Source organism: Fusarium redolens, assembly GCF_020744475.1.
Source record: "Fusarium redolens strain MPI-CAGE-AT-0023 chromosome Unknown BKA55scaffold_14, whole genome shotgun sequence".
Taxonomy (NCBI): Eukaryota; Fungi; Ascomycota; class Sordariomycetes; order Hypocreales; family Nectriaceae; genus Fusarium; species Fusarium redolens.
Genome location: NW_025763677.1, coordinates 646,754 through 665,924, shown reverse-complemented (window position 1 = coordinate 665,924; position 19,171 = coordinate 646,754). Strand labels below are relative to the sequence as shown.

The window sequence follows — 19,171 nt, the reverse complement described above, 5'->3', positions numbered from 1 at the left end:
GCGTTTGATATATCGGAATTTAGATAGGAGAAGGAGGAAATGCCAAGTTGTTGGTATTCTAGAAGAGAAGCGCAGAATATTCTTTCTATTCACCGCTTATTTCCGTCGCTCTTGTCTCGTGTCTCAGAGAAAAAGCTCAAGGCGACGATCTGAGTATGCTGGTTTGATACATATCGATATTGGATTGGTTTTACTGGTGACAAGACGACTGTACAATTGGCGATGTCTATTTCTCGCAATAGAGTTATTCATTTCATCTCTGATGGAAAATACAAGAAAGGCTGGCTGAGGATGAGTGACCGCCAGTCTATGGTGAGTTGGATGTCAGCCTGGAACGCGTTTGTGGTTACGTCGCGTCGCGCTAGAAGCATCTAGCCTTGCGAGCAGTCACTTCTTCCCGGTATGCCTGAGGCAGAAACTCGCTTTCGCTTCAATAATGACATCATGATAAATCCTCGTTGTTTTTAGCTGAGTTTACGTTGTTGCCTGCGCTAGCCAAAGTGATAGAATCTTTCAAGATCTGTGTTTTTCAACAGTGTAGTAGGGTTTTGTTTTCACATAAGGTGTTGTTGCGACGTTCAAACGACCTTATTCATCAAGCACAACCACTCTGCTTGTCAATAACAAGAAAATCATTAAACAGGATATGATACAGTTTGGGCAATATTTCTACACACATAATAGTTTCTCGTCGCATATTCTGACGCTTAAAGGAGTGTCGCAGAAATACAAACACGAACATCTAGGGTAGCAAACAATAACAAATTTTTATCTTATCGTTATCTCCAATCCACCGCCCCACCATGGCCAGAAAAGGTTGATTGGCCAGTGTCAGCATTAGTAATTCTCTCAAGTGCCATCAAAGTTCACGATCTCATCACCAATTCGCGATGTGGCTTGGCCCAGTGACAGTGTTGCTACTCGCGACTATTGTTAACCATGTCACTGCCCAAGACCAAAAGCCGTTAACATATGAGACAGTCATTAAACCCGCTTTCACTGTCCGCAAACAGTCTTCTGAGCTCTGCGATGCGGGCGCTCGTCAATTCACCGGGACGGTCAACGTCACGGAGGATAAGTCCATGTTCTTCTGTACGTACACAAGTTTCGACTGAGTCAACGAGACTGATGATGTAAGGGTACTTTGAGAGTCGTAATAATCCCGAGACTGATCCTTTGCTACTATGGATGAGCGGGTAAGCCGACACTGATGCCAAGACAAGCCAAACTAACGCAGGCATCAGCGGACCTGGCGCTTCTGGAGAAATGGGTTTATTCATGGGTAGTGGTCCCTGTACCGTGAATCCCGATGGAAACTCAACGAAACGCGCTGATTACTCGTGGATCGACCACGCTAATGTTGTTTACATCGAGTAAGTCGCAACACCAGCATGACTGCTCTCACTGACACTTTACAGCCAACCCGTAGGCGTCGGCTTCTCCAAAATTACAGATCGAAACAAAATTGCTGTTAGTCTCGAACAAGGCGCAAAAGACGTATATACCTTCCTCTCAACATTCTCCCACGATGTATTCCCCGACCTCGCTGGAAAACCATGGCACATCACCGGTGAATCCATGGGCGGACACTACGTCACCGGTTACACGAAACATATCATCTCTCACGAACGCGAGAACGCGAAGCGCGGCATAGCACCTCAAGTCGAGATTTCATCTGCGATTATCGCTGATGGGTATATTGACGCGACGCAGCAGTTCATGGGATATTTTGACTTCTTCTGTACGGATTGGGCTGCTGATGGGCGGAAATATCCGTTGATGAATAGGACGGCTTGTGAGAATATGCTCGCTGCGATACCGGAGTGTAAGAAAATGGGGAGTCAGTGTCGGTACTTCTATGATATTGAGACTTGTAGGGCGGCGAATGAGGTTTGTGAGGAGACGCTGGGGGAGTACTTTATGGATGGCGTTGTTCCTGGTGGATGGGATCCTTATGATGGTGAGTGCCCCGTTTATATGTTATGAGCGGCAGTTTGTGTGCTGACTGGGTGATAGACCGGCATCCATGTGAGAAGCCTCCTTTGTGCTCGAACATGGACCATGGGCCAGAATGGAAGTTCTTGAATCGTCGTTGGGTTCAAGAGAAACTCGGATTCGACCGCTTTCCATTTTATCTTATCGACTTTGATACCAATGAGCGCTGGGACATTGCGCAGAATATCCATATACCCGTTACACGAGAGTTGACGTGGATTCTCGATGAGACAGATATACGCGTTCTGTTCATCAACGGCAACAACGATATCATCATGTAAGACCCCCAAGCAAACCATGCGTCGAATCTTGTCTCTAACGATTGCAGTAATACTCCCGGACAAATGCGCATGTTGCATGAACAGCGATGGAAGGGACAAGATAATTATCGAGAACTTGACTATAAACCTTGGTATTATAAGAATGGCGAACTGACCTCGGATGCTGACGGTTGGAATGTTAAGAAAGGAGGGTTCTGGAAGGGAAATGATCAGTTGAGTTTCTTTGCTGTTGATGAAGCGGGTCATCTGTCTGCTTATCACCAGCCTGAAGCCATAGGCGCGATAGTTCGAGCTTGGCTTCGCGATGACTGACTTCACTCGCAACTCAAGTCAAGATCATAAATAGTACATAAGAATATCACCTCTTCTAAAGTCTAGCCTGCTTCGTCACCAACGCTCTCCCCTCCCTATCCGCACTCCTCGCATCCTCAACAATCATATGCGCCGCCTTCTCAGCAATAGCATAAACAGTAGCTTGGATATGCGCACTGATCTGTAGCGGCATAACACTCGCGTCAACAACCCTCAAACCATGAACACCATAAACTCGAAGTCTTTCATCAACGACTCCACCTTCGATGCCAGCACGACCGCCCATTGCACAAGTTCCGACAGGGTGCCAGTCAGTAATAGTGTTTTGAGTAATCCATTCCCCAAGACGTTTGTCGTCTTTGATGACGGCGGCGGAAGGGGATGCTGAGGAGCGGATTATGTTTGAGAGAGGAGCTGTGTGTACGATTTTATCGACGAATTGAAGACATTGCTTCATAGCCTCCATGTCGAGGTTTCCATGGGATCCTTCGTAGTATTTCGGGTCGATGGCGGGTGAATCCTCAGCTGTAGCGTGCTCGCTTGGCCGAATGTGAATTGATCCGACACTGAAGGGATACTGCAAGATCTGCAGCATAGTGCCATACTTCTTACCCTCTTCACCTTTGAAGTTGGGGTTCCAATTCCCAAGATCAAAGATATACTCAATCTGACCCAGTTTGGAGTTTCCATCCAATCGTTCACGAAGAATATCTTGCTTGTCCGAGTCAAACACGGAAACCTTGTCTGCATCTTCATAAAGACCAGTAAGAGTATCCTTTGGAACAAAATGCGCAAAGGGGACGTAGCAAAGAGATACAGGAAGCACCGTCAAAGGACCATCTGCTTTTGTAGTATACTCCTCTTTCGCAGCAGCAGCAAGCTTCTCATCTCTCACAAGATCGTCACGATTAGCGAGCGATGGATCAACCTCAAAGATCGTCGCAAGCACTATTAACAAGATTAGCAACGCTGATCCCTCACCTCAGCTGAAAACACGCCCACTCACTAATATGCTCCTGCAGATTCTCCCCCACCTGCGGACTATCAACCCTGACGCTCACACCAGCCCTCTCCAAAACCTCGGGACTTCCTATCCCCGAAAGTTCCAGGATCTGCGGCGACTTAACACTCCCCGCTGAGAGGATAACCTCGCGTCTAGCTGAAACATCATACTCAACGCCACGATGCGTGAATCGCACACCAGTGGCTACAAGGCTCTCGCTAATGAGAATCTCGTTCACCGTGGCGTTGGTGAGAATGTGCAGGTTACGCGATCCAGTGGCGTAATCGATCGAGTAGGATCTTCGCGCGGCGCTCGGCTCAACGGCGTTCACGCATGTCCAAACGCCGACGTTTGAGCCCCCAACGTGAGAGGGGTTAGTCTGTACACCGAGCGCATTAAGCGTCTTGTGCCATAACGCGTGCGATGGTGAATACGAAGTTGGGTATGATATGTGAATGGGGCCTGAGTCACCAAACGTATCCGCGTCGTGAGAAATCTCAAACTCTCGCTGAAGTTCCTCGCTAGGAGGATGAAATGTCTCGGAACGTTTGAAGAAAGGCCTTTACATAACGAAAACAATCAGCTCAAACACTCTCATCCAATAAAACAAGCATAAACTCACAGCAGAGAATCCCAGCTCCAACCTTGATTCCCCAAAGCTTCCCAAGCATCATAATCATCCCTGCTAGCGCGGTTCCACGCCATGTAGTTCAAGGCGCTTGTGCCACCGACACACTTCCCCCTCGGCCACGGAAGGCTCCTCCCCCGAGACCGTCCTGAGGCAGCGTCTCCAAGTGCCAATCGTAGTCACCTCCAAGATTCCTACCATAGTGGCCCGGGATGTCAACATCAGGATCATTTTCGACAAGACCGCCTGCTTCGATGACGCCGACTGTGTACGAGGGGTCGGATTCAGCGAGACGCGCTGCCACCGCTAGTCCAGCTGTGCCGCCGCCTATGACGATAAAGTCAAAGACGAGCTGCGTGAACTGGTCAACAGTGCGAAGAGAGGGGTTGAGGGTCATGGTTGGTGATTAATTTTGGTGTTATCTTTTAGTGTAGAATCGTGGGTGCTACCGAAGTGAGACAGTTATAACGCCTCTTGGAAGAGCGGGAAGATTGCTGAAGATTTCGGAAAAAAGCGCGGAGACACCCCCGCTGCTAGACGAGCCAATGATACGCCTAGAGTGAGTGGTGTTTGGGGGGATGTGCTGATTTCTTGGTACTGGGTAAAGAGATAACAGCGCCAAGCGATTCTGCAGAACGAGATCCGACGTAACCGAGAATCCTGGCTGCTTTTTCGCGTACCAGTACCAGGTTGATGGGGCGTTATCTGCAGTTACGAGTCTCCTGATGGAATATTCTGTTGGTCGTTAGCTAGCTTCCTCTTTGGATACGTACATGATTGGCTACTTTAAGCAACACCAGGATTTAATCCTACGATCATTACACGAGTAATATTAACTAGAGGGTCTTGGAATACTAGCCGCGAGATACTAACCCAAACAATCACGCAATCCGACATACTTTTACCCCCAACGTAACTGGTATCCATCAATATATCAACTGCCGTGAGCACAAGCATTAAACCTTCCCCCCCAAAGGTCCCTTCTAGATCTCTACACTACGTTAGTCAAAACGGGGCAGATTAACTTTTAGCCCGCCCACCATCGTATGACAAAAAAACTCTAAGCTTTTGCCCAGCCGGGATCACCCCCCCACGGCCCGCGCAGGGGTCGGATGCGGGCCGGGGATACCGGATCCTGGAGGATTTGACGGTAATTGGATCTGCTAAGACAGAGTTTCGACTGTCTCTTTTTTCTTTTCTTCCCGCGGTGTTGTAGAATAGGAGCGTGGCTGCGCCATTGTGGGAGCCGAATGTCTCGGGCCATACTTACCTTATCAAGCGGTTTGTTCCTTTGTAATATGCGTATTAGGTGCAAGCCACTTCCGGTGGTGGTTTTCTTCATCTGCCGCGTCTAGCATGAAGTGACGGAGAGTGGGAGAGCTACGGAGCTACACGACGGGAAATTTGTTCAGCAGGCGCTGAACGCTGTTGATGTTTGTTCAAGGCTTTTGAGGCTGTTGGTGGTATCTGTACATACCATGATCAAGATCGTCACTGTCAATCGATACGATATTCCGATTAACTACTGTCTATCACTTTGATCGACTCCAATGACCGACTGCCAAATCCATGCTTTTTTGACGTGCCGATCTAAGCGCAACTCTCTGCCAACAGCATCATCCGAGTTTGAAGCAAAAAGGTAAAAAAATGCAGGGGAAACGACTAACCATGCAGACTGCATTCTCCCCCTGCTCCCTCGTGTCAAGCTGAGATTATTCCTGCAATTTGGATTCTCGTGCCATTTTTTCCGCACCGGCGATAAAGTCTATTGTTTGATAGATCTCAGGGGTGCTTCAATTCTCGGAGGACATTTAGGTTCATCTGTCCGGAGCAGCCAACTGCAGCACTCGTCACTCATTCACTCGTTATTTTTCGCTATGGATTTTCTGCAAAAGTTGTTGGTTGAGTCTTGGATTCTATGGGTGTTGGGTCTGTTTGTCGTCGTGTGTCGACTGTAAGCCATCATCACCAGTTGTGGCTTTTTGGCGTTTTCACTGACATATTTGTTCCTGCAGGATATCACGACGCATGAAACTTAGAAAATGGAATCGTCTCGCCATTGAAGACTATCTCATGGTCTTTGCCCTCGTACGTTCCCCCAAAGACACCAAACTCTGATACACATCTGCTAATGCTCGAGGCGTAGATCAACTTCACAGGAGTCGTCGTCTCGATCAACGAAGTCGCCAAGAATGGCAGCAACTACATGCCCCCCGACGTCGCCGCAAAACTCACCCCCGAGGGAAAAAAACAAGCCATAATCGGGAGCAAAATGACCTTCGTCTTGGAAATATTCGCACTCACTTGTACATGGACCATCAAAGCGTGTCTGCTGTTTCTGTACGCGAGATTGACGCAGGGAACATCGATAAGACAGAAATGGGCGGTGCGATTCGTCTCTGCGTTTTGCGCCGTGACGTATGTCGTTGTTACCTTCATGTTTGTGTTTTATTGGTGTTCGCCTGTTCCCGAGTATTGGGCTGTTCCTGTTAATCCCAAGAAGAGTGAGTTTGCCATTGAGAGATTCGAGAGGGGATTGAGCTAATTGGCGCAGTGCAATGTGCGACGTATTACAACCATATGATCTTTGCGACGGCTTGCAATATCGCCAGCGACATCATGTTGATCTTATTACCAATTCCGATCGTCATCAACATCAGTCTTCCCAAGAAGCGCAAGTTTGGATTGTGCTGTGTTTTTGGCTTGGGCTTGTTCAATGTAAGCTGCTCCCTCTCCAACCCCTCTCTCCATGCGCTAATTGTGCAGATCCTCGCCGCCGTCCTCAACCGCTACTACAACTTCAGCAACCCCAACTCCTACGTCTTTCTCTACTGGTACGTCGCAGAAGGCGGCGTCGCCCTCTGGGTCGGCAACCTCCCACTCTGCTGGCCCGTTCTGCGTCTGGCCATCGGCTCCAAGGGCGATTCCACCGACCCATCCTACCCCAACACTCCATACCGCAATGGATCTTACCCCGAAGGTTCAGCGCGACGAAGAACTCAAGGTCGTCATCCGCTGTCAAGCAAACCTTCGATCTGGGCGAAGCTGGAGGACGAGGATGGCGTGCGCACTGACGTTTCGCCAGAGCAGGGAAGTCAGATTGAGCTGGTGGACCAGCATGGACCAGATCTGCTGCAGCGGCCGTACCGTGCTGAAGCGAAGGTTAGTAGTGGGACACAGCAGCATGAGAGGAATCGTAGTGGACAGATTACAGTTGTTACGAGCGTAGAGGTTAGCACGAAGAAGACATAGACCATTCCATCAATTATGTATTACTTAGACTAGCATGAACTTATTACAATGACTTTATTTCGTTATGAACATGTTTATTCCCTCATGCCAAGTGAATTATCGCCAAGAATAAAACCGGCATATCTTTTAGTGCCCGTAATGGAGATTAAGACCCCTTCCCTTCCCTCCCGCTCCGCGGCGTAGCAATCGCGGTTCCGCTCCAACCGATCCTTACCTCACCCCTAAACCCATTTCTGCTAGCGCACACGGGGGATGGTTTCATTGCTAAATTCACTACATGGGTTAAACGACCTAGACCTTAAAACCCTGGTCATCAGCTTCAAGCCACAACCAACACCAATACCATGAACCAGTCAAGCATGCATGCATGCATGAGCTTTTTACCGTCAATGAGAGGTCGGTAGCATTCCGTCTCCCACTTTACTCTACCTACATCCGTTCGCTCCAACCGAGACAGCTTACAAGGGTTGCTTTTATCTGCAAGACAAAAACAAACTCTACTTGCATCCCTTTTCAACTCCTGCAACGCAACCTCTATACCACACGGACTTTTGTGTGCCGTGCATACCTTTCTTTTTTCTCTCCTGTTTAATTTCCACCGACCTCATTATGTCTCTCCCAACACACACGGCCGAAGCCACGCATGAGAAATCAGCGACCGTGAGCTCAACACCCACAGGCGATGAAAGCTCCAACCCCCCAAGCCTCTCGCTCTCGTCCTTCCAAAAGCTGAATAATCGCATTGAAAACCTCGCTGGGCTTGAAGCTCGAGGCATCGAGCGTGTTCTCCCAGAGGAGCGACAAGAACCTTCTAGTGCTGCTGACTTGCAGGTTGCGGTGCTATGGTTCAGTGCGAATCTGTCGCTGAACAACCTGGCGACGGGTCTGTTTGGGCCGATGGTTTTTGGGTTGGGGTTCTTGGATAGTGCGTTGCTTGCTGTCTTTGGAACAATTCTGGGGGCGTGTTCGACGGCGTATATGGCGACTTGGGGACCGCAGAGTGGTAATAGGACGATGGTTAGTGTACTGTTCCGTTGGTGATGGCGTTGACTGACATGCTGTGATACAGGTTGTGCTGCGATACTTTATGGGTTACTGGCCAAGCAAGCTTCCGACATTCCTAAATATCGTCCTCATGGTTGGATATGCTACCATTGACTGCATCATCGGCGGACAGGTCTTGTCAGCTGTCAGCGGCGGGAACATGACCATCTTGGTCGGTGTCATCGTCGTCGCCATTGTCTCATGGGTCGTCGCCGTCTTTGGCATGAGGATCTTCCATACTTATGAACGGTACGTCTCCATGTATCTATTATGCATGCACTCATGTACTGACGCGGCACAGATACGCTTGGATCGCTCAGGTCGTTGTCCTTGCCGTTCTTATCGGCGTCGCTGGGCCCTCCTTTAATGCCGCCGCTAAACCCACTGTCTCTGGCAATGTCCTCGCTGCCAGCCGATTGTCATTCTTCTCCCTCTGCTTCTACGTCCCCAACTCATGGGCTGCTGCTGCTTCTGACTTTTATGTCTACTACCCAGAGCGCACTTCCCGTGTCAAGGTCTTCTTGCTCACTGTCACTGGATTGACAGTGTCATTCACCCTTGTGTACCTCATCGCCATTGGTCTGGCAACTGGTCTTGTTGACAACAAGGCTTGGTCTGATGCCAACGCCATCAGCACTGGCGCTCTCATCGTCGAAGCTTATAGTCCTCTTCACGGCTTTGGTCGCTTCTGCTCTGTCATCATCGCTCTTGGTGTCATTGCCAACAGTACTCCATCTCTGTACTCTGCATCACTCGGATGTCAGGTTCTTGGTCGCTACACCAAGGCTGTACCACGATGGGCTTGGTCAACCATCATGTCGGCAATCACTCTCGTCCTCGCTATGGCCGGTCGTGAAAGCCTGTTCGTCGTCTTCCAGAACTTTGTCAGTCTCATGGGATACTGGGTCATGCTCATGATCTGCATCGTCATGGAGGAGCATTGGTTCTTCCGTGGTCGTCAAGGATTTGACTGGACTGCCTGGGAGGACAAGAACTATCTTCCAGTTGGTCTCGCTGCTTTTGCAAGCTTCATCATCGGTTGGGTTGGTGCTATTCTCGGTATGTCCCAGGTTTGGTACATCGGTCCTATTTCTGAAGCTGCTTCTCATGCGGACTTGGGAATGTGGTTGGGTTGTGGATTCGCCATCATTGTCTTTCCCGTCTTGCGATACTTCGAGCTCAAGATCTATAAGCGATAGATTGGAGACATATGCGGGACTTAGAGAGGGATAAAATTGTAACTGGATTACTTGAGATTCCATAAGTAGATTAATATCAAGAAAGTAAGTCGTGCTGCCATTCAGCTTAGACTAAAACTTACTTTCTTCTGTAATTTCCTGGGCTAGGTCATTGAAGCTGTCAAACCCATCATGCGTATCATCTTCTTCGGTTGGTGACTTATACCCCGGATTTGACAAATGTAGACGTGTAAAGTGGAACTACATGTTTACCTTCGTCGTCGCAAAACAATCCACCGTTTTATTTTCGCCCTCAATCCTCTGACTCTTCTAGTTATCACTAAATACCTTTAACTCCGAGGCGGAATGAGTCTTCGTTTCTTAAACCATCAACCAGCACTGACGACGCATTTTCAAGATGAAATGCAGCAGCGATTCAAATTGTTGGTTAATGCTGCATGTCCTCCATTGTGAAGTGCTTCATACAATACTTTCCTTGTCTCAAATCATCAATTCATACTGAACTCCCGAAAGTGTTCCTATGGCATGGGGCAAGAATGCTAGTGGACATGCAGTGACCAGATGCATACTCTCAATTAAGGCAACTGTTTGACCCCCTTCATTACCATCTTATCCCAACATAGGTGTAACTCAGATATGAAGCAGGCAGTATTGTCGAGAAATATATGTCTTTGTTTGTAGAATCAGAAGAAAAGTACATGTATTCCCCATCCCTCTCAATCCCGACGATCCCCGGCAGTTACCCCAGAATAGCCACCATAGTAAAAGGTATATCATCAATATGGTAAGAAGAAATAGACACTGGACCCCTAAACTCTCCCCAGAACTGATAGCTCAAAGCTTACTTAGAGCAAGGCTTTCCATCAGTGTTGCCACACTCATTCGTATCAATGCACTTGGATCCACAACCATAGTCAATGAAGTCAGAGGGCGTAGTCTGCTCCCAGTTATCCATGCACTGAGTCTCATCCCCATTGCCCCAGTTACATCTCTGTCGACGATATCCCTTCTGCCTCATGACCTGCTGCTGGGTCCAAACAGTATGACAAGCTCCATCATCCCAAGTGCAAGCAGTCAGGTCCTGGGCCTGAACACACTTAGACTCAGATTCCGTAGTAGTGAAATCAAGACCAAGACTGAAACCCTCGATTTCACCGCCGACGCTGACACTGACGCTGTCAGATCGCTCCTGGCAGACCTCTTTTCCGACGAGCTTGGTGGCAGTGCAGACTTGGGTGCCGGTGCAGTAAATGTCGCCGGAGGCTTTCTGCCATGGGGTATGCTCCTTTGAGGTCTCAAGCACGAAGTAGTCGTACCAGCATTTGCGGACTTTGGGGAATTTGTAGGGATGGGTGGTTCGGTCGGAAGTCACGTAAGTTCCTTCGCCGTCGGTGTAAGGACCTTCGTAGGTTCTGGAGGTGTCATCACAGACCGGGAAACCGTCACGCTTGGCGAGACCTTGACCGGTGACGGTTGGGCCAGCTTGGGCGACGGCCAGAAGAAGGGAAGAGGAGAGAAGGCTTTGGACGAGCATGGTGAATGAATTTGATGAAATGGTCAAAGATTGGATAGTTAAGTGAATGACTGTGTTTGATGTTGGGAGTGATTTTGAGATTAAGAAGGGTTCTGTTCTGGGCTTTATAGTCATCACTCCGCAGTCGATGCCCCTATTGATCTTCTCAGTTGTACCATACAGTGAAGATCATCCCATAAGCTGCCAAGGACTCAGGATCGCCGAAGCTGAGAAGGAAATTTCACGATACAAGACAGGACGAAACATGATCATGCATCTTCCTTGCTTGCCAAGTCCAGCAATGTCCACATCTGTAGCCAGTCAGCGGCAACACATAAGGAATACGAAATTATTAGTAAGCTGTATGATCTCAATGGCTGGAGCTGAAATAACTGGTAGTAATACAGATATAATCATGGTAGTTACACAAGAGGCTACCTGACCAGCTTCACAAACTTGATCATGAATATCTGGTAGACTTCATGTCCTTTATATCTTCTTGTATAACAAGAGTAATGTTTTTCAGTATCTATAGAGATTTACTGAACTCCACCAGCTAGTAAAAAATAACTTACATTGTAATGTTCTCGAAGGCTTCTCCTGAGGTCTTGGCCCCCATACTTGGCAGCTTACTTTCGGGACATCGGGGTCCACTCGTTTAATTGTAGATAAGCGGCGACCACAAGTGCCAAGTGATGATCTGCCGGTTTATCCAAGCAAGCCTTACTGTTACTTGAAGAATTCCGCCCTGTCGGCAGTCAGTGGTCATCGCGGTAGGCAGCGGCTGTAACTCCAATCACGGATCGTCGCTTCACACCACCTTTTAACATCCGCGAAGAAAGACAAGAGACGGAATGAAGGAGTACCAAAACCAAACTTACGTAAAAGATATTTCTGGCACGTTGCAAAGGCCTGTGCGTTTGATGGTTCCAATCGCGGACTTCCATGTCCAGTCTCTCACTATGAATGGTTCCCCGTGAATATCCGTGGCAAACAATTAATTATGGACTCAAAGAAGAGATGTTGTCCCATAAAGATCTCCTGGCGAGATATCATCTGTAGACCTCTCACCAGACACGTCTCTTCTTTCATCGCCACTAGAGACAACCTTCCTTAACCTTGCCGCATCGGAGGCGGGGGCATGTTCTTGATCGAGAAATTTCTTATGATGTATGATCTAACGCTCTGCCTTATTCTACTTACTCACTGACAATATAGATTCTTTAACAACAAATGCCTTTCGGATGTTGTGATTCATTGCAATGGTCAGGCAGGAACTTGCAGTCCACAGCCTTGTCCTTTTCTGTCATTGGGACTACTTCAAAATGCAACTAACCGGACCATGGAAGGAAAGGAGTCTCGTCTTCACTCACAGCAGAAGCGACCCAATCAAGGAGAGCCAAGACAAAATCATTGAGATCCTTCCAACGAATTTGATTGTTTGATCGCATAAAATGTCCCGTTGTCTGGACGCCCCACTGTGGCCTCAGCTTGTGGCTGAAGTTTCTGCGGGAGGCCCACCAGCAGATGTATTGTCTCAAGATAAGAAGAAGAAGCTTTCCCTTGTTTCTTCTTTTCTTTAGACAAAGTTAATATCCATTAATCGTCTGGTCAATGGAACAAAGATGCAATCACCGCCATACGAAGAATTTGGTGCATCCTTGAAGAAGTGAGTCCGTATATCACAATCGTCATGTACCAGTTATTGATTAAACAGTTACTTCAACAATACCACCCTTTCAGACGCCGTCATTCGATGCGGAGCTCGGGACTTCGCTGTCCACAGTCTTATTCTCTACTGCCACTCTGAATATTTCAGAAAGCAGCTGGATGGGCCATGGAAGGTTCGACAAATACCCCTTTTTGTTTCTTAATGAGCCAAAACTAACTTGCCAAAGGAAAGTTCTGATCGAGTGATAGACATCATGGATTTTGATCCCACTGTAGTCGAGGCGATGACACGTTTCATGTACTGTTTCGACTACGAGTCCCCGGCTGACCCGTCGGCTATGGTTTTCCATGCCAAGGTCTATCAGATTGCTGATAAATATGGTATCGAGGCTCTGAAGAGACTTTCCGCGACCAAGTATCGCGCCAGCATTGATGCAGGGTGGGAGGCGGATGGCTTTGCCACTGCAGTTGCCTTGGCGTATACAACTACGCCTCCAGGGGACAGAGGATTACGCGATATCGCTGTGGAGGTCGCTTTCAACAATATTGGGACGCTGATGGGTCAGGACGCGTTCTGTGAAACGTTGAGCGACAACGCTGATCTCGCGGCCAACATGATCAGGTTTATGCATGAGAAGTTGGAGAGGGTTCAGGAATATAAGTGCTCAGATTGCAAACGCGTCTTTTTAATAGGCTTTCCTGAGTTCCAGGACCCCGCTCGTCTCGACTATTGCCCGGTATGTAAGTCATGGAACACATCGTGGTGGATAACGCCATAGCAAATGCACTGTTCTGTTTTTCAATCATACCATATATTGATAGGCTGAAAGCTCTACATTATGAAGACGACTCTCGGATATTGACTTCACCCTTTGCTTCTAATTTAGTATCCATTGACGCCAACTCTGAAAAGCGAAGGGTTACCCTCGATCGTCTTCCGCAAAGGTCCAGCCTTCAGCTCATTGACATCCCACTTCGCCCATACAAACCTGCCATGGAGAAACTCGGCTTCTTCAGAGGCTGCCCAAACAGCAAAGTCACCAGGCAGTTTGACTGTACCTTTGTCAGTATATTAAAGGTTTCTGAGACTGCATACATACTATCATCCCACTGGAAACTGTTCTCGTCGGTGAAGCGCTCAAAAGACTCGGTGTAGTGAAGTCCCGGCTCAAAGGTGATGACCTGCATCTCGTTGGAGGGTACAGTCATTGCGATGTGTTGCATCATCATTGTTCCAGCGCTCTTCGTGAGTGAGTAAAGAGGAATGGGAACAGAGAGCTGAGTTGCATGGATGGCGATAGTCGCGAGATTGAGGAGAACCTGAAACGTTGTAAGCTTTTATACTCCTAGGGAAAGTTATGGCTAGAAGCTTACCAGCTTTCGGGAAGGGTCAACTTCTCGCTGCTTATAGAAAAAACTTGTCCATAGATACGGAGCAACAAGATTCACGCCAAGGCCATCCTTGAAGGTCTCATATCCGAGTCCAAGAAGAGTATTGGGCAGCCACATTTTCGCAGCACTCAAAACGAGAACATCGACGAAGATACCATCATCTGCGAGTTTCTTCCAAAAGTCACGAGTGGCAGTCTCATCTGCAAAGTCATTGACAATAGGGCTGACCTCAACTTTGGGGTATTTCGTCTTGATCTTCTTGGCTGCCTTGTCCAAGGCATCCTGACGACGACCAGTGATGATGAGGCGAGTGGCAGATGCAGCGGCGAAGGACTCGGCGATGCTGAAGCCAATTCCAGTGGAGGCTCCGGCGACGAGAACAGTACGGCCGGCTTGAGAAATCTCAGGTCTGGTGGGGGATATTTCTTCGTATGACTCACGATGAGTCTTCGTTATGAGATTACTGCCGTTGGTTGGTGCATCGACATTCTCCCAAGGGTTGTCCTGGGGCCTGGTGTCTGCTGCAGAAGGCATATTGGGAAGTTGTTGTAAGGTTTTTGATCCTGGGGTCGAATGAACGAACGATGAGATCTGAATATAGAACTTACGAGAGTTGGATACTTGTCCATTATATACAAATTCTCAGGTCGAACCATCCGTCGTGACAAGAAGCATGGCACAATCTTGACATGTCGGATGTATTGCGAGTGAAGTTATTGGACCCGCAAGAAACCCGCCTGATGCCCTGGAAGCGCTAAGTTGCTAGGCTTCGAGCACCACTAAACCACGCCGAGATAAGCTTATCTCAACGGAGTTTCCGCCAAAAACCCGCAGAATCTCCACAGGGCAGCTGACAAAGGTCGCTAACGTTAATCCGTTTCCTAAATCCCACCCGCAGCAAACACCAGAAACCCGCAGTCTTCCCGCTTCAACATAATCACCATGGGCTCTGCGACGAAGCTCAAAGCGTGTCTGGCGTGCACGAACGGAAAACGGAGATGCGACAAGGCACAGCCTGTTTGCGGGCGCTGTAACGATCGAGACGTTGAGTGTCGTTATCCGCCTACGAAGCGGAAGAGGCTGTATACATCGGGAGCAGAAACTGGTGGAGAGAGTACGTTCAGTGTTGGTCCGCCAAGTCTGACGCAAATACCTTTCCCAACGCCGAATAATGAGTTGATAGACCTCAATCAGTGGGCGGCAAGTCTGGGCAATTGGGATGCTCTCCCTACCGCTGAATTGCCAGAGGACTCACCGGCGACGAGCAGTGCCACAATCTCAAACCAGAAGGATCCTGTCGACTTCTTCCTCAGGCCTGATGCATGGGCCATTCGGCACATCCCTTTCACAACCCCATCTTTCTTAAACTCGGTTTGCATGAACTTCATCCACGGTGTTCATGAATTCTTTACCGAGTGGGTTACGGATTCGCATAGCCCATTCATACACAATCAGCTCTACGCCGATGCCGGACTGCCACCGGTCATGCAGGACGCCTTCACTTGCATTGTCTTGCATAACTCCAAAACATCGGCGAATGAGACGATAATTGATGAACTATTGGCGTCGAAAGCATCAGCATTACTCAAGACTTATTGTCACGACGGTGTCGACACGGAAGCGACGCTTGACGTTCGAGAGCACCTTGCTCGGACCCAAGCATTATTTGTACATCTTGTGCTAGCACTCTTCTCGCCTTCCATCGGAGCGCGAGCCAACGCCGAGCAACAGATACACACTCTTCTCTCATGGACTCGTCATCTCTGGGAAGCAGCGCTGCAAGACCCAGATATTGGCTTACCATGCGACGGTGGTGACAGCTCGACAGCTGTTGCGTCTGCCAACGGCATCGTTCTGGACTCCATCTTCGATGGCGATCCGCTACCCCGAAAATGGCGCTCTTGGGTTTTATCAGAAAGCATTCGTCGCATATGGCTAATGGCAACTTCAACGATCGGCGTATATCTCACACTTCGACAGAAATGGGCCGAGTGTCATGGCGGTATATACTTTACGGCACGTCGAGATCTTTGGGAAGCCAAATCAGCTTTTACATGGGCAGCAGCATGTCGAAACGTAGATCCACTGTTCATATGCAGTCTAGAGTGCGAGGGTCTTTTTCTGAGCGCAAAGGCATCAGAGGTAGATCAGATGTTGATAAATATGTTAACAATAATGTGGGGTGTTGAGAGGGTTGAGAACTGGGTTGCTAGGACAAGTGGACCTGGAGATAGTGTCAAGGTTTGGAAGGGGACGGATCTTCCTATGGAGAAGGGAAGGATTGCACCTTCATGAGATTCAATATTATATTACAATATGACCATAGTAAAACCATGTTCACTTGCTCTGTGAAGAAACATCCACCGTTACATCCAAAACATTCCGCTTCAAAGCCGGAGACTTGTACGACTCATCAAAGATACTCTGCAAGAACTCAAACGCCCTTGGTTTTCCATTCTCAATCTCAGATACATGACTTCCCACTGTATTCCTCTCAAACGTAATCTCCGCTCCGTTGTCACAGAGTCTAGCAACCGTAGCATCAGTGAGATCGATAGTACAAAACTGATCCTGTATAGCCTTGTACAGAAACATCGGCATCATAGGCACGTCTCTGTATGCTAGTTTTGCTTGCTTATCATAGAGTTCTTGTAAAATTGGAGCTCTTAGGTCTGCGCCGCCATTTTTGAAGAAAGCATAGATATCTTTTCCCGAGTACTTGCCGACTGTTTGAGTAACTTCGATGTTCACTACTGACATGAACTCGTCTTTCGTCTCTGGGATAAGCCGACTCTCCAGGTAAGCTCGTTCCTCGGGATACTGTGAGGTGATTCCCAGCAGGAAGGCTATGAGAGTACCGGCGATCGGACTCTGGTTGATCTTGTCGAGGGCGGCAGAGATGTCATCCACAAGACCGCCGGCAACAGCTGCTGAGATGTTCAGATTTGGTGCATAGGATGGTTGTAACTCAGCCGCGGCGAATGTTGCAATCGAGCCACCGCTGTATCCCCATATCGCAGTGTTGAAGCCTGGATTCTCCCTCAGACTGACAAGTTTATGAACAGCGCGCAAAGCGTCAAGGGTTGAATAGCCTGCTTGAACACTTGCACCAAACGCAGCAGTTGGCCCTAGGTGATCCGGAGTGTTGACAATCCACCCGAAAGAGAGCATCTCAGTGACTAGAGATGTACTCGATTTAATACCGAGATTCGGTTCGCTCTTCGCCATTGCACCGGATAAAGCCAATGATGGACTGGAGTCGACGTTGCATGTGTTGTAGGCGAACTGGTACGACAGTATCGCCGCTTTGCCTGACGAGGAACGATAACATGAAGTTGGAATGAAAAGCGTAGTGACAGCCCATGATGCCTGTCCCCGCGAGTCTGTTGACCGATAGAGGATATGATATACCGCTGCTGAATCATCGACGATGGAGATGAGGTTCGATGCGGAACGAATGCGGAGAACATCGCCAGGCCGTCTGGACTCCCAGTCCTCAGGCGCGGAATACCACGGGTCTTTGCTCGGGGGAAGTTGATGCTCCAGAGGCGTGTTGTCAGTGGTGATGCCGCTACCACAGGTTTTTGCGATGGCGCATAGATCAAGGAGCCATTCTAGAGAAGCCATTTTGTCACAGTTTGTTGGGAGAACAGAGTGAAGGAGATAACCTCAGGTCACTGTGCCTCATGCTGACATGCTGATGCAAACAGCAAGGATCACCCGCCCGAGAGACGAATCAGAAACTTTTGGTCAGAAACCTTCCGATTGTCCCAGACACGAGATGAAGTACACACAGAGAAAGCGGAGCAAGTACCTACTGTTCTAGCCCATCATTTTGCAATGTTTCTTGAATCAACATCTACTCGAGAGTTTGAGGCGAAGGCTTACCAAGCCACCAAGCTAGTCAAGCTTGGGGCCGCATGAAGAATGAAGCCTATTCTGGAAATACTTCCGTTCTTGCATATCTCGCCAGATGCACTTCAGCCTTGCCACGCAGCAATGCGGCACGAAATATTTATTTAACTGCACTGAAACCACAGTCGTGTCTTCAAACGATAACTCTCGCCTCGGTCTCCAACTCGGCGCCATGTCTACCGCTGTCATTGTCCCAGGCTCTTTCGCGGCCCTATCTATGTACGAAAGCTTGTCGCAAAGTCTCACTAGCAATGATATACCCAACGAGATAGTTGACTTGCCCTCGGTTGGACGGCGAGAAGTCAAGCCGGCTACCATGACTGACGACGTCAACGAGATTGTGTCGGTAGTGGAAAAGCTAGTCGATCAGGGCAGAGAGGTTGTCCTTTTGACTCACTCTTACGGAGGAGTCCCCGCCACCCAAAGTCTCAAGACACTGTCTCTAAAAGCCCGACAAGCTGAGGGTAAGGAGGGAGGTGTTAGCAAGATCATCTACATGGCTGCCGTCGCACTGCCAGTTGGCGGGTCCGTTTTGTCGCTACTGGAAGCTCCCGACTTTCTCAAAATCGAGGCAAGATCTTTCTTCACAATCCCTCAACAGATACTGACCTCGCAACAGGATGACTACATGACGCTGGAATCGGAATGCGCACCATTTCTTTACTCAGACTTCTCACCCGAGGAGGCCCTCGGACTTGCCAGAGCGATGCCGCAGCACTCAACAGCGTCGTACAGAGAACAGTTGAGTTACCCTGGTTATGAAGATGTTGGCGTGCACTACGTCGTCTGCGAAGAGGATAAGCTCATTCTTACGGCTTATCAGTATGGAATGGTTGAATTTTTGAAGGGAGCGAGTAAAGGCGAGGTTGGCGTGCATAAGATCAAGAGCGGACATGTTCCCAACTTGACGCAGCCGGATAACGTCGCCGACATTGTTAAAAGAATCATTGGAAGCACATAAGGCTC

General features: G+C 48.7%; 10 protein-coding genes across 10 annotated transcripts; 6 read left to right on the top strand and 4 right to left on the bottom strand.

The window, feature by feature from the left end:
- Positions 1 to 824: 824 nt before the first annotated feature.
- On the top strand, positions 825 to 2,616 carry BKA55DRAFT_116158 (Alpha/Beta hydrolase protein). Its single transcript, XM_046184751.1, has 6 exons — positions 825 to 1,092; positions 1,139 to 1,196; positions 1,245 to 1,373; positions 1,419 to 1,960; positions 2,017 to 2,272; positions 2,324 to 2,616. The coding sequence occupies exons 1-6, from the start codon at positions 891 to 893 to the stop codon at positions 2,586 to 2,588; spliced, it is 1,452 nt and encodes a 483-aa protein (XP_046045905.1). The 5' UTR covers positions 825 to 890; the 3' UTR covers positions 2,589 to 2,616.
- A 27-nt stretch (positions 2,617 to 2,643) lies between these two features.
- On the bottom strand, positions 2,644 to 4,616 carry BKA55DRAFT_596723 (uncharacterized protein; the record flags this gene model as incomplete). The annotated part of the gene is made up of 4 exons (XM_046195985.1): positions 2,644 to 3,536; positions 3,595 to 4,151; positions 4,214 to 4,367; positions 4,403 to 4,616. The coding sequence occupies 4 exons, from the start codon at positions 4,614 to 4,616 to the stop codon at positions 2,644 to 2,646; spliced, it is 1,818 nt and encodes a 605-aa protein (XP_046045904.1).
- A 1,068-nt stretch (positions 4,617 to 5,684) lies between these two features.
- Positions 5,685 to 7,540, top strand: BKA55DRAFT_577027 (uncharacterized protein). The gene is made up of 5 exons (XM_046193555.1): positions 5,685 to 6,173; positions 6,235 to 6,307; positions 6,366 to 6,723; positions 6,774 to 6,937; positions 6,986 to 7,540. The coding sequence occupies exons 1-5, from the start codon at positions 6,097 to 6,099 to the stop codon at positions 7,469 to 7,471; spliced, it is 1,158 nt and encodes a 385-aa protein (XP_046045903.1). The 5' UTR covers positions 5,685 to 6,096; the 3' UTR covers positions 7,472 to 7,540.
- Positions 7,541 to 8,080: 540 nt separating this feature from the next.
- On the top strand, positions 8,081 to 9,714 carry BKA55DRAFT_542702 (permease for cytosine/purines, uracil, thiamine, allantoin-domain-containing protein; the record flags this gene model as incomplete). Its single annotated transcript, XM_046190510.1, has 3 exons — positions 8,081 to 8,488; positions 8,541 to 8,764; positions 8,817 to 9,714. The coding sequence occupies 3 exons, from the start codon at positions 8,081 to 8,083 to the stop codon at positions 9,712 to 9,714; spliced, it is 1,530 nt and encodes a 509-aa protein (XP_046045902.1).
- Positions 9,715 to 10,555: 841 nt separating this feature from the next.
- Positions 10,556 to 11,248, bottom strand: BKA55DRAFT_596720 (uncharacterized protein; the record flags this gene model as incomplete). Its single annotated transcript, XM_046195984.1, has 1 exon — positions 10,556 to 11,248. One exon carries the CDS (start codon positions 11,246 to 11,248, stop codon positions 10,556 to 10,558), a length of 693 nt encoding a protein of 230 aa, XP_046045901.1.
- A 1,712-nt stretch (positions 11,249 to 12,960) lies between these two features.
- On the top strand, positions 12,961 to 13,677 carry BKA55DRAFT_519192 (uncharacterized protein; the record flags this gene model as incomplete). The annotated part of the gene is made up of 2 exons (XM_046188321.1): positions 12,961 to 13,071; positions 13,126 to 13,677. Coding segments are annotated over 2 exons (663 nt in total), but the record flags the coding sequence as incomplete, so codon positions are not given.
- Positions 13,678 to 13,781: 104 nt separating this feature from the next.
- BKA55DRAFT_596718 (uncharacterized protein) lies at positions 13,782 to 14,824 on the bottom strand (the record flags this gene model as incomplete). The annotated part of the gene is made up of 3 exons (XM_046195983.1): positions 13,782 to 13,951; positions 13,999 to 14,218; positions 14,273 to 14,824. 3 exons carry the CDS (start codon positions 14,822 to 14,824, stop codon positions 13,782 to 13,784), a joined length of 942 nt encoding a protein of 313 aa, XP_046045899.1.
- Positions 14,825 to 15,195: 371 nt separating this feature from the next.
- On the top strand, positions 15,196 to 16,600 carry BKA55DRAFT_577017 (uncharacterized protein). Its single transcript, XM_046193554.1, has one exon. It carries the CDS (start codon positions 15,233 to 15,235, stop codon positions 16,583 to 16,585), a length of 1,353 nt encoding a protein of 450 aa, XP_046045898.1. The 5' UTR covers positions 15,196 to 15,232; the 3' UTR covers positions 16,586 to 16,600.
- A 27-nt stretch (positions 16,601 to 16,627) lies between these two features.
- BKA55DRAFT_519333 (secretory lipase-domain-containing protein) lies at positions 16,628 to 17,917 on the bottom strand (the record flags this gene model as incomplete). The annotated part of the gene is made up of 1 exon (XM_046188334.1): positions 16,628 to 17,917. The coding sequence occupies one exon, from the start codon at positions 17,915 to 17,917 to the stop codon at positions 16,628 to 16,630; it is 1,290 nt and encodes a 429-aa protein (XP_046045897.1).
- A 460-nt stretch (positions 17,918 to 18,377) lies between these two features.
- Positions 18,378 to 19,166, top strand: BKA55DRAFT_678465 (Alpha/beta hydrolase fold-1; the record flags this gene model as incomplete). Its single annotated transcript, XM_046198140.1, has 1 exon — positions 18,378 to 19,166. One exon carries the CDS (start codon positions 18,378 to 18,380, stop codon positions 19,164 to 19,166), a length of 789 nt encoding a protein of 262 aa, XP_046045896.1.
- Between the last annotated feature and the right edge of the window lie 5 nt (positions 19,167 to 19,171).